Genomic DNA, 12,061 nt, shown 5'->3' with positions numbered 1-12,061 from the left:
ATTTTTAGTTTATTTAAACTTACAGTTGGCTTGACTTCTGAGCATATTGAAGATGGGCTATTCATAGAAAATAATGAACCAGAGATAATTAAGAAAACAATTTAGTTTTAAACTATAATAATTTACTTATTTATTCATTTGCCAAACATTTATTTAATACCTGCTTGATTTGAGGTATTGTTTTTATCCCAGAGGTGATTAAAATATAGGCCCTGCCCACAAGATGCTCTCATTTTGCCACATGAGTAAATTTGGAGAGTAGGAGTAAAATAATAGATCTCAGCCACATAGGTCATGAATTTTATTTTAATATTCTTTGTATGAATATATATATATATATATATAATATATATATAGTGTGCTAAGTTCCTCATGAGTGTTTCCTTAAAACTTCAGTCAAGAAAAAACCCACAAAAAACAAACTTTTTTTCCCCACTTACCTCCTAAAAGGATTTTGCAAATATGTATCCCTTTGAACATTTTTAGGTTGATGTCTAAAAATGTTCCTGATAAGACTAAATACTTGCAGAGGATAATGTTTCCAGTGTGTTATAAATATTGACATTTAAAAGAACTGTTACAGTCCTTTTTAAAGTATGTCTTTTAAATGGAATCAGAATATGCTAGTAATTTATTAGCTAGGATCTCTATTTTGAAAATAGATGAAAAGTTCTTTAACTGCCAGAAAATATACATTATTATTTTTATCTCCATGAATTTGTATTTAACTATGCTTCTCATAATTTTAACTTAATATATTTTTATTCTTGAAAGTTTTATCATACATTTCTGCAACAAAAAAATGTTTAAATGTTTCTACCATTACAGTTATTACAGCACATTGTTCACAAGAACATTAAAAGGTCCCAGATTTTCATAAAAACTAAAATTTTCTAGAAACATACCTGTTGATGACATGAGTGTTGAATCTTAATTATTGTGAAAAATTTTGATATAGTAATAACACTCAATTCTTCGCATACTTTCTGTTATAATAGTATGTTGATTTATTATAAAAAATGTTACTTTTAATGATCTATCAACTGACAACTTTATTTCAGTCTTTTTCAAATTTGTAGGTAACAAAGAATCAGAAACCACTTGACTTGGATCACTTATTGAATCACTACATTAGGGAGGTTCACTAAAGACTAGCAAAATGTACCAAATGGCTATGGTTACTTTCTCACCTAGAGGCTGTTGTTTAATCTAATGTCCACAGCAAATGCTGATAAAATTAAACAATTACTATAGAGGAGACATAATAATTGTAATATAGTATGAGAAATGTTATTATAGAAAATGAACCAGTTATTATACTAGCAGAAAGATGGGAATGGAGTGATCAATTCTTGTGGGAGGTGGAAATTGTGCAAAAGGAAAAGTTAGGGAAGGGTCAGTGGGGAGGTGAAGATATTTGAGGGAGAGTTGTGTGAAAGGAAAGTGGTGTGAGAGATTTGAAGGGCCTTCTAGGCCAGTGATGGTGAACCTATGACGCGTGTCAGAGGTGACACGCGAACTCATTTTTTTGGTTGATTTTTCTTTGTTAAATGGCATTTAAATATATAAAATAAATATCAAAAATATAAATCTTTGTTTTACTATGGTTGCAAATATCAAAAAATTTCTATATGTGACACGGCACCAGAGTTAAGTTAGGATTTTTCAAAATGCTGACATGCCGAGCTCAAAAGGTTCACCATCACTATTCTAGGCTGAGGAAATAAATAATTAGTCACTGAGAAAGGAATACAAGAGGTAGAGCTGGTTAGAGATGGCTGGACAGTACACAACAGAGAATATAGTTCGGTTTTTCTCATGTTAAAGTTGAGGTGTCTCTAATATCTAATTAAAATGCCCAGTAGGTTATTGACAGATATGGAGTTCAGGAGAGAGATCTGAGCACAGGTACACATTTAACACTTTAATCATAGTGTCAGAGTTGGGCTATTGGCAAGGATTAGATGACTCAGGAAAGTGTAGCATGGTAACAGAAGATGGCCAAGAACAGCAAGGTCTGAGGCAGGGAGGGCAAATGCCTTGCCCGTATGAATGTCATTTTCCTCTTTGCCTACAGTATCAGGCATGATTAATTGATCACTGCCCTATTTTTTTTTTCTTTTTTAAAATATGTGTTTATTGATTTCAAAGAGAGGAAGGGAAAGGGAGAGAGGGATAGAAACATCAGCGATGAGAATCATCGTTCGGCTGCCTCCTGCACATCCCCTACTGGAGATTGATCTGCAACCGGGGCATGTGACTGACTGGGATTCAAACTGTAACCTCATAATTCATGGGTTAATGCTCAACCACTGAGTCACACCAACTGGGCTGCCCTACTTCTCAATGAGTCCAATTTCCATTCTGATTTCTTTTTTTGTTGTTGTTAATCCTCACCTGAGCATATTTTTCCATTGATTTTTAGAGAAAGTGGAAGGGAGGGACTGAGGAGGAGGAGGAGGAGGAGGAGCAGGGGGAGAGAGAAACATCGATAAGAGAGACACACATCCATTAGTTGCCTCTGGCATGCACCATGACCTGGACCAGGGATCGAACCTGCAATGGTACATGCCTTTTACTGGGAATTGAATCTAGACCCTTTGGAGCCTGGGCTGATGCCCTAACTACTGAGCACACCAGCCAGGGCTCTTATTTTGGATTTTCAAAGAAGCCTGTTGCTTGATACCTGATTGTTTAGAGACTTTCTAGTTGTTTCTAGATTTTTCTGTTACTGTTTCCATTTTGATCAGAGAACATACTTTGTGTGATTTTAGTCCTTTGAAATTTAATAATTCTTGCTTTATGGTCCAGCCTGTGATCTATTTTGGTGACTGTTCCATGAACAATTAAAGAGAATATGTATTCTGCTCTTGTTGAGTGGAATTAGGTTGAGTGGCTAATAGTGTTTTCATATCCTCTCAATCCTTACTTCTATTCTTAATCTTAGCCAAAAGGTTAAGAAGTGATTGTCTTTACTTCCCTACCTTCTGTTTTCCCCACGCCACACTCTTCTGTCAGCACTAAGAGAAATATCCTAGCTAATAAAAGCCTAATATGCTAAGTGTCTGGTCGTCCATTCAATCAAAGTGTAATATGCTAATGATATGCTAAGGCTGCTCAACCGCTCGCTATGACATGCACTGACCACCAGGGGGCAGACAGTCGACTGGTCGACCAGTTGCTATGATGTTCACTGACCACGAGAGGGCAGACGCTCCAACTGGTAGGTTAGCTTGCTGCTGGGGATCCAGCAAATTGGGACTGAGCGAGACCAGCTGGACACGCCCTAGAGCCCTCCCATGGTCCCTCCCTGGCTGGCCAACCTCCTGCGTCCCTTCCTGGCCCCGATCGTGCCTGGGTGGGGTCCCTTGGCTTGGCCTGTGCCCTCTCGCAATTCGGGACTTCTCGGGGGATGTTGGAGAGCTGGTTTTGGCCCTGTCCCGCAGGCCAGGCCGAGGGACCCCACTGGTGCATGAATTCATGCACCAAGCCTCTAGTATTAATATATTAATCCAAATGATTTTGGATTTGTCAATTTCTACTTTTACTTCTGCCAGTTTCTGGTTCATGCTTATTCCTCAGCACCCTCTTGGCCAGGTTACCACCATAGGTTTGCTGTGTTCCTTCACAAAGAGTCACAGCTCCTTTTAGGAAACTTTCTAAATATACCTCCTCTGCTTGCTCTTTCTCTTGTGCCTCCAGGCTTAGGGGTGGTAGTGGCTTTCTGTTACTACTAGTCCCATTCTTGTTGGTTTTCCTAAGCTCTGCCCAGACCTGCATACATGGTTTCTTTATTATGCTGTCCTCAGTTTCTCAGTTTGAATGTACCATCTGTTTCTCACTGGGACCCTGATTGATAAATGGATATGTTTAGGATAAGCATTTCAGTCAGTGGGAAAATCCAGTTCAAAAGCCTGAAATGAGTATGTGTCTGACATGTTTAAGGAATAGTGAGGCTGGAGTAGACAAGTGAGGAGGACACTAGGAGGAAATGAGGTTTGAGAGGAAATGGGGGAGCCTCATCAGAATAGCCTTTTAGGACATTGCAAAGACTAGAGGGTTGACCAGAGGACTGACGTTACTTGATTCCTATTTTATTATGATCACTGTGGCTACTCTGTTGTGAATAAACTGTAGGGTGCAAGGTTTGAAACAGGAGATCTGTGAGGAGGTGAGAGAGAATGCTGTTTAAATGAGAAAATGATTTAACTAGTAAACCTCTAACTTGGGTCAGCATTGTGGTGGTAGAGGATGTGATGAAAAGTGGATGATACTGGATATATCTTAAAGACCAATTCAATGGGATTTCCTGATGGAGTATGAGAGAGAAGAGCTAAGAATGGCTGCAAGAGCCCTGGCTAGTGTGGTTCAGTTGTTAGAGCATCGGCCAGGCCACTGAAGGGTTACAGGTTCAATTCCAGGTCAGGGCTCATACCTAGGTTGCAGATTCCATCCTCTCATGAAGGCAACCATTTGATGTGTCTCTAACATTGATGTTCCCCTCCCCGCCTCTCCGTGAGGATTAACAAATAAAACAAAACCAAAAAGAATGGCTTCAAGATTTCTGGTTTGAGTAACTGGAAGGATTACATTGCCATCAGCAGAACTGTGGAATACTGTGTGGATGGAGCACATTTTGTGGGAAGATCAGAAGTTCAGTTTTTTGTTTTATTTTCAGAGAGGAAGAGAGAGGGAGAGATAGAAACATCAGTGGTGGAAGAGAATCATCGATTGGTTGCCTCTGCACATCCCCCACTGGGGATTGAGCCCACAACTTGGGTATGTGCCCTGACTGGAATCAAACCACGAGCTCCTGGTTCATAGGTCGATGCTCAGCCATTGAGCCATGCCGGCCGGCTAGGCAGAAGTTCAGTTTTGAATGTTAAGTTTAAGTTGACTATTAGGCGTCTCATTGTTTGTTGGTATGGATGTTTGGAGTTCTGTGGTCTGGGTTAGAGATATAAACTTGGAATCAGCAATATATATTAGTTGCACTTAAAAGCATAAGACTGGGTGAACACATGAAGGAGAGGTTATAGATAAAATAGAAAAGAGGCTAGAACTGAGCCTCTGCACCCAATGTTAAGAAATTAAGAGGAAGAGAAAGCAAAGATGACTTGAGAAGTTAGAGTGAGGTAGGAGGAAAATAGAGGAGACAAGGGAGCAAGGAGGAGAGGGAAAGGGGATGGAGAGGGAGGTGGAATCTCCTATTGTGAGCCTTGACAGGAAACAGGGCCTTGAGTCCACTCTAGAAATCACAGGGACCTGCCTCATGGCAGCGAGGCTATGGACAGTAACTTAGGTTTGGCTAATTAAATGCCCCTACCCAAATGAATCATGAGGGAGTTACACAGAGGCTGCAGGAGCAGTCGCTTATGGCAATGTTCTTATTATAAGATGCTTCTGAAGACTTCAGACTAAAGATGAAGAATCATGATTTCTGCAGCTTAAGATAGTGTTTTTACAACTTTTTACAGGTTTGAAAAATATCAAACTAAAATTGGAAAAAGTTGTCCTCTGCTCCTGGTGTCCCACGGTGGATTTAGTGTTGCCAGGGGCAGTATCTCAGTGTGTTTCTCCTGGGGAGTGACTTTGACTCTGTTTCCTGTTGCCTTCCTGCTGTGCTTTGGACTAGATTCTGAGCCTTGGCTGCTTCAGTGACCTATGGTTCTGTGAGTTATCCTATATAATAAAGAGGTAGTATGCAAATTGACTGTCACACCCTCACAAGATGGCTGCTTACGACCAGGCCAGCAGGGGGGTTAGTGAGGGACAACCAAACAGCTGAACAGCAGGCTGTGTGGGGCGACCAGGCTGGCAGGGGGGTTAGTGAGGGACAACCAAACGACTGAACAGCAGGTTGCGTGGGGCAACCAGGCCGGCGGGGGGGGGGGGCAGTTAGGAGTGACCGGGCTGTCAGGGAGGGGGCAGTTGGGGCGACCAGGCCGGCAGGAGGGTCAGTTAGGGGTGCCCAGGTAGGCAGGCAGGGGAGCAATTAGGAGCCAGTGGTCCAGGATTGTGAGAGGGCAGTCGGACATCCCCTGAAGGGTCCCAGATTGGAGAGGGTGCAGGCTGGGCTGAGGGACATCCCCCTTCCCTATGCACGAATTTTGTTCACCGGGCCTCTAGTTTCATATAATTGCTGTAACAGAACCTTTTACTAAGCTACTTTGAGATGGCGTTTCTGTTACAGTAGTTATATAAAGGAGATCACAGAAACCGTGGTTACTTAGAGTCAAGATTAAATGAAATAACATAAATAATGTATGTATAGCCCTAGCCAGTTTGGCTCAGTGGATAGAGCGTCCTCCCACAGGCTGAAGGGTCCTGGGTTCTATTCTGGTCAAGTGCATGTACTTCAGTTTCAGGCTCAACCCTGGTTGGGGCACGTGTAGGAGGCAACCAATCGATGTGTCTCTCTCACATCAGTGTTTCTCTCTCTGTCTCTCCCCCTCCCTTCCACTCTCTATCTTAAATAAATAAATAATGTATCTATAACAATATTTGCCAAATAGCCAGTACTCAATAAGTCCTCAGTTAACTGAGTAGACTAGTTCAGAGGAAAATTCTTTTGATTTGTGTAAGTGAACTCTAAATATATATCTTCTGTATCAGAAAGTATACTTGGGTTTTGCACAGTGTTTCTATATTTCTGTCAATTTAACACATACCTGTAATATATTTATTCATCTACTAAAACTATTTTCCCTGCAGATTTACAAAATCTTTATTTGTAAAATCTGTCTCATGGGATTATTTTGGGAATGCGTGAAGTACTTAGAAGAGAGTAATCATTTAACAAGTGTTGACTGTTGTTATTATTACCATGATTTAAGGCCTTAGTCTTCAGGTATCTTACTGGCTCAAAACCCGGCAGTGTAAAAAGATGTGTCACAGCTTCTTTTATTGAGTCTTTGAGCCCTTTCCAAATGAAGTTCCAGGTGCAGATGGTATCAATATGCCTATTTTGCTGTTGGAGAGAGCAAAGCAGAGATTGTTCAATTTAGTCTGGCACTTTAGAAGATCAGCCAGAAATTAATGTTACTTAAAAAAAACTAGAACCATGTAGAAGTTATTGAGAACTTTTGCTCTGTTTTGTTTCATGTAGCATTCTTAGCATACATGCCATTGGGCTTTTGTTCATTTTAGAACATTGAAATATTGAATTTTGGGGCTATGTTGCTAGTGAACTTGAAGTTGTATGTAGTGAAAATAAGAACTTAAAAAGGTTGCAGATATACCTTAACCCCTGTGGATGCTTTGGATGATCCTAAACAAAATACTTCCTTCTGTATTGCTATTGACTCTATTAGTATTGCTATTAATGAGAAAATAAAGCTGGTTAATATGCATATTTTATTGTATTTCACCTTTTTTGCTAATACAGCATTTAAAATGTGAATTTCACTGATGCTTCACTTCTTTCCAGAACTTGTACTTTGGATAGAAGTTTAGAGCAGCAGTCGCCAATCTTTCGGACCTCATGGACCGCCAGTGGTCTGCGGACCACCGTTGGCGACTGCTGGTTTAGAGTATAGTGTTTATGTGCTTGACAGAGACTGATGTGTGGTACATTTTGTAATATCCCTCTCTGTAGGTCAGGAGAATCATTGTTGGGGAAGGCATAGGGTATGTTTTTCTCATTTGTCTCTTGTAATGCTGTGTTTCTTTATTCTCTTTAGGTGACACAGTTAGTATTGGAAATGTATCCTACAAGTTGAAAACTCCTAAGAGCCCGGAACTTGTGCCACAGAACTACAGTAAGAAATAGTTATTTATTTATGAATTAATAATTTTTAACTTTTCATTATGTGAATTTTTAAACATATACGAAACTAAAGAGAATAATATAAACCTGGTGTACATATCATTTAGGTTCAGCATTTATCAGCATATGCCAGTTTTCTTTTACCTGACTCCGTTTTTTGTTCTGGAATATTTAAAACCTGCCCCCGACATTGTACCACTTCATCCATGAATATATTAGTAAAACTTGTATTTTTTTATATACTACTAGAGCCCCGATGCATGAAATTCATGCACGGGGGCGAGGGGGGGGGGCGTTCCTAAGCTCAGCCTGCACCCTCTCACAATCCAGAACCCCTTGGGGGATGTGGATGTCCGACTGCCGGTTTAGGCCTGAGTCCGCAGTGGGATCGGGCCTAAACCGGAAGTCGGACATCCCTCTCACAATCCGGGAGTGCCACTCGCCTGCCTGCCTGATTGCCCCTAACCACTCTGCCTACCTGCCTGATTGTCCCTAACTGTTTGCCTGCCTGCCTGATCGCCCCTAACTATTCTCCTGCCTGCCTGATCGCTCCTAACTGCCTCTGCCTCAGCCCCCGCCGCGGCGGCTTTATCCAGAAGGACGTCTGATTAGCATATTATGCTTTTATTATTATAGATTATTTCTTTTTTAATTAGGATAGAATTACATACAATAAAATGCATAGTATTCATTTTGTTTAGTTTTGATAATGTTATAAACGTGTATAACCACCAAGATTATGTTCATCTCTGAGTGTTTTGTGCCCCTTTCCAGTTACTCTACCTTGAAAACCACTGTTCTGTTTTCTACTATGACAGATTAGTTTTGCCTGTTTTTCAGCTGTATATAAATAGAATCGTATAGCATGGTATTTATGTGTGTGTGTGTGTGTGTGTGTGTGTGTGTGTGTGTGTGTAACTGTCTTCTTTCCATCAAGGTAATGATTTTTAGGTTCATCCATGTTGCTGTACCTATCAGTTTGTTTTTATTGCTGAGTATTATTCTGTTGTATAAATATACCACATTTTGTTTATCTGTTCTCCAGTTGATGGACATTTAAATAGTTTCCATTTTTGGACTGTTATGAATAAGGTGCTATGAACATTCCTGTACAATTATGTGGTCATAAGTTTTCACTTCTCTTGAGTAAATAGGAGTTGAGTTGAGATGTCATAGGATAGATGCCTGTTTAACTTTATAAGATACTGCCAAACAGTTCTACAAAGTAGTTGTGCCATTTTACCCTTTGAGTATGTAACTAGGAGTGGAATTGCTAACTCCATGTTTAATGTTTTGAGGGATTACCACACTGTTTTCCAAGCAAGGTGCACATATTACATTCCCACCAACAATGTGTGAGGGTTCCAGTTTCTCCCCATCTTCACAACACTTGTTTTATTATAGCCATCTATCTTTGTGGGTGTGAAGTGGTATTGTTGTTTTGATTTGCAGTCCACTAATGACTCACAGTCACTTCTTTGCTCTAAATCATGCCACTTCTTTTCTCAAAATTCTGTACATGACTAATATCTTAGGAACAAAGGTCAATCCTTACCTTTCATGATCTAGTCGTAGCCTCATCTTTTGCCACTTTCCTTCCCCTATTCTATGTTTCGGTCATTGGGCACAAAAACAGAATTCCTTTTTGTTCATTCTTCGTATTCTTACTCTAGACTACGTACTCCTTGAGGGAGAATATCTCACTTTCATCTAACATAGATTCTCATTTACTTTACCTCCCAAATGGCTCTGTAATCTGTCTTCCCTACTCTGTTCCATTTTCCTTTTACTGTGTTTTGTTTAAAATATATTTTTTATTGATTTCAGAGAGGAAGAGAGAGGGAGAAAGAGAGAGATAAACATCAGTGATGAGAGAGAATCATTGATTGGCTGCCTCTTGAACTGAGGATCGAGCCCGCCACTTGGGCATGTGCCCTTACTGGGAATCAAACTGTGGCCTGCTGGTTCATAGGTTGACACTCAGCCACTGAGCCATACCAGTTGGGCTCTTTTACTCTACTTTAAAAAAAAAGTCTTTATTTTTGAAAGTATTACATATGTCTCCTTCCCCCCTACCCCCCTGCCCATTGACCTCTCCCAGCCCACTCCCACTCCCAGCACAGGCCCTCTCCTCCTTATTGTCTATGTCCATTGGTTATGTTTATATGCACGCATACAAGTCTTTTGGTTGATCTCTTACCCCCCTCCTCTCGTCTGCCTTCCCTCTGAAGCTTGACAGTCTGTTGGATGCTTCTGTGTCTCTGGATCTATTTTTGTTCATCAGTTTATGTTGTTCATTATAGTCCACAAAGGAGTGAGATCATGTGATATTTATCATACTCTGACTGACTTATTTCACTTAGCATAATGCTCTCCAGATCCATCCATGCTGTTGCAAATGGTAAGAGTTCCTTCTTTTTTATAGTAGCATAGTATTCCTTTGTATATATGTACCACTGTTTTTTAATCCACTCATTTGCTGATGGGCACTTAGGCTGTTTCCAAATCTTAGCTATTGTAAATTGTGCTGCTATGAACATAGGGGTGTTATATCCTTTCTGATTGGTGTTTCTGATTTCTTGGGATATATTCTTAGAAGTGGGATTACTGGGTCAAACGGGAGTTCCATTTTTAATTTTTTGAGGAAATGCCATACTGTTTTCCACAGTGGCTGCACCAGTCTGCATTCCCACCAGCAGTGTATGAGGGTTCCCTTTTCTCCACATCCTCACTAGCACTTGTCATTTGTTGATGATAGCCATTCTGACAGGTGTGAGATGATATCTCATTGTCATTTTGATTTGTATCTCTCAGATAATTAGTGACTTTGAGCATATTATCATATGTCTCTTTGCCTTCTGTATGTCCACTTTCAAAAAGTGTCTATTTAGGTCCTTTGCCCATTTTTTGATTGGATTGCTCATCTTCCTTTTGTTAAGTTGTATGAGTTCCCTATAAATTTTGGAGATTAAACCCTTATCAGATGTAACATTGGCACATATGTTCTCCCATCCAGTGGGCTCTCTTGTTGTTTTACTCTGTTTTTTTTGAGATATTTTCTTAGTGGTCCACTCAAGATTACAATTAACAATTTAACTTAAAACAAACTTGTTCAGATTAATACTAACTTAAATTCATTCAATAGTATACAAAACTTCACTTTGTTCCCTTTCCACTTCCTTTGTGCTGTCATTGCTATACTAATTATAGCTTTATTCATTAAACATTTACTGGCACAGTAAGAAGAGTTACAAACAAAAATATGTTTATGCTGTCTTTCTATTTGCATATGTGCAGTAAAACCTCTATGTAATGGACTAATTTGGACAAGGGGGTGTTCGTTAAACCCAAAAGTTCATTATATAATAAAGTAGGTTTTCCAAACATGTATGTTAAAAAATTGACAAGTTAGTTTACTGTTTTTACTTATGTAGACACGTTTGTGTAATTACAATTAAGTACGTATGAAAAATTTAATTTCACAGAAAAGTTTTCCATATGCATTACTATAATTTTAAGTTTATACTGAATAGGCCTAGTAAATGTGTGCACTCACCAGTCACCTCTAGTAAACAAATGCACATGGCTAAGGCGTGGCTCACCAGCACTAGTTAAAACTGCTGCAGAAAGTCTCACCAAGCAACAACAGAACCAGTGAAGGCTTGATGCGATGTGCTCATGCGCTACTCATTTCCTGAACATTATTTGTGAGTGGTGACTCTTGGATTTAAATATGTAGACTATAGTTGTAGGCATGTAATATTTACTGATGTCGGCGAATTACTATATTGTTTTTTCCAACATATGACCTATTTGCTAAAATTTGTTGAAAATAACAGTGAATTAATAAAAAAAAAATAACCTGTTAATTTAATTATAAGCAAATCTTGGTTAAAAGAATTTAAATTAATAGGGTATTAATTTTCACATAAGACATATGGACCTGAAAATTTGTCCATTTAATATGAGGTCCATTAAATTGAGGTCCACAAAATTGAGGATTTGATGTAGTTACTGTGACTGGTATTCTTTCTTTGTGTGGATTTGAGTTACATCTTGTATGCTTTAATTTCAGCATGAAGGAAGGATTTCCTTTAGTATTTCTTGTAGGAGAGATCTGCTGGGGATGAGTTCTCTTAGTATTTGTTTATCTGGAAATTTCTTGATTTTGTCTTTATTGCTTAAAAGATAATTTTACTGGATATGGAATTTTTGTTTGACAGTTTTTTTTTTCTTTTAGCACTTTGAATATGCCATATTACTGCCTATGGCCTCCATAGTTTCTGATGAGTC

The 12,061-nt window shown here is 39.3% G+C and overlaps 1 protein-coding gene across 1 annotated transcript in view; it reads left to right on the top strand.

The window, feature by feature from the left end:
* Positions 1-12,061, top strand: part of VWA8 (von Willebrand factor A domain containing 8) — a 403,894-nt gene that overhangs the window by 18,847 nt on the left and 372,986 nt on the right. Inside the window, exon 2 of the mRNA XM_036297783.1 lies at positions 7,683-7,760. Coding sequence (XP_036153676.1) covers positions 7,683-7,760 — 78 coding nt within the window. The remainder of the gene's footprint in view (positions 1-7,682; positions 7,761-12,061) is intronic.

The sequence above is a fragment of the Myotis myotis genome, unplaced genomic scaffold, assembly GCF_014108235.1.
Source record: "Myotis myotis isolate mMyoMyo1 unplaced genomic scaffold, mMyoMyo1.p scaffold_m19_p_3, whole genome shotgun sequence".
NCBI classification, from domain to species: Eukaryota; Metazoa; Chordata; class Mammalia; order Chiroptera; family Vespertilionidae; genus Myotis; species Myotis myotis.
The sequence above is the reverse complement of the archived record's forward strand: the minus strand, read 5'-3'. Positions and strand labels throughout refer to the sequence as shown.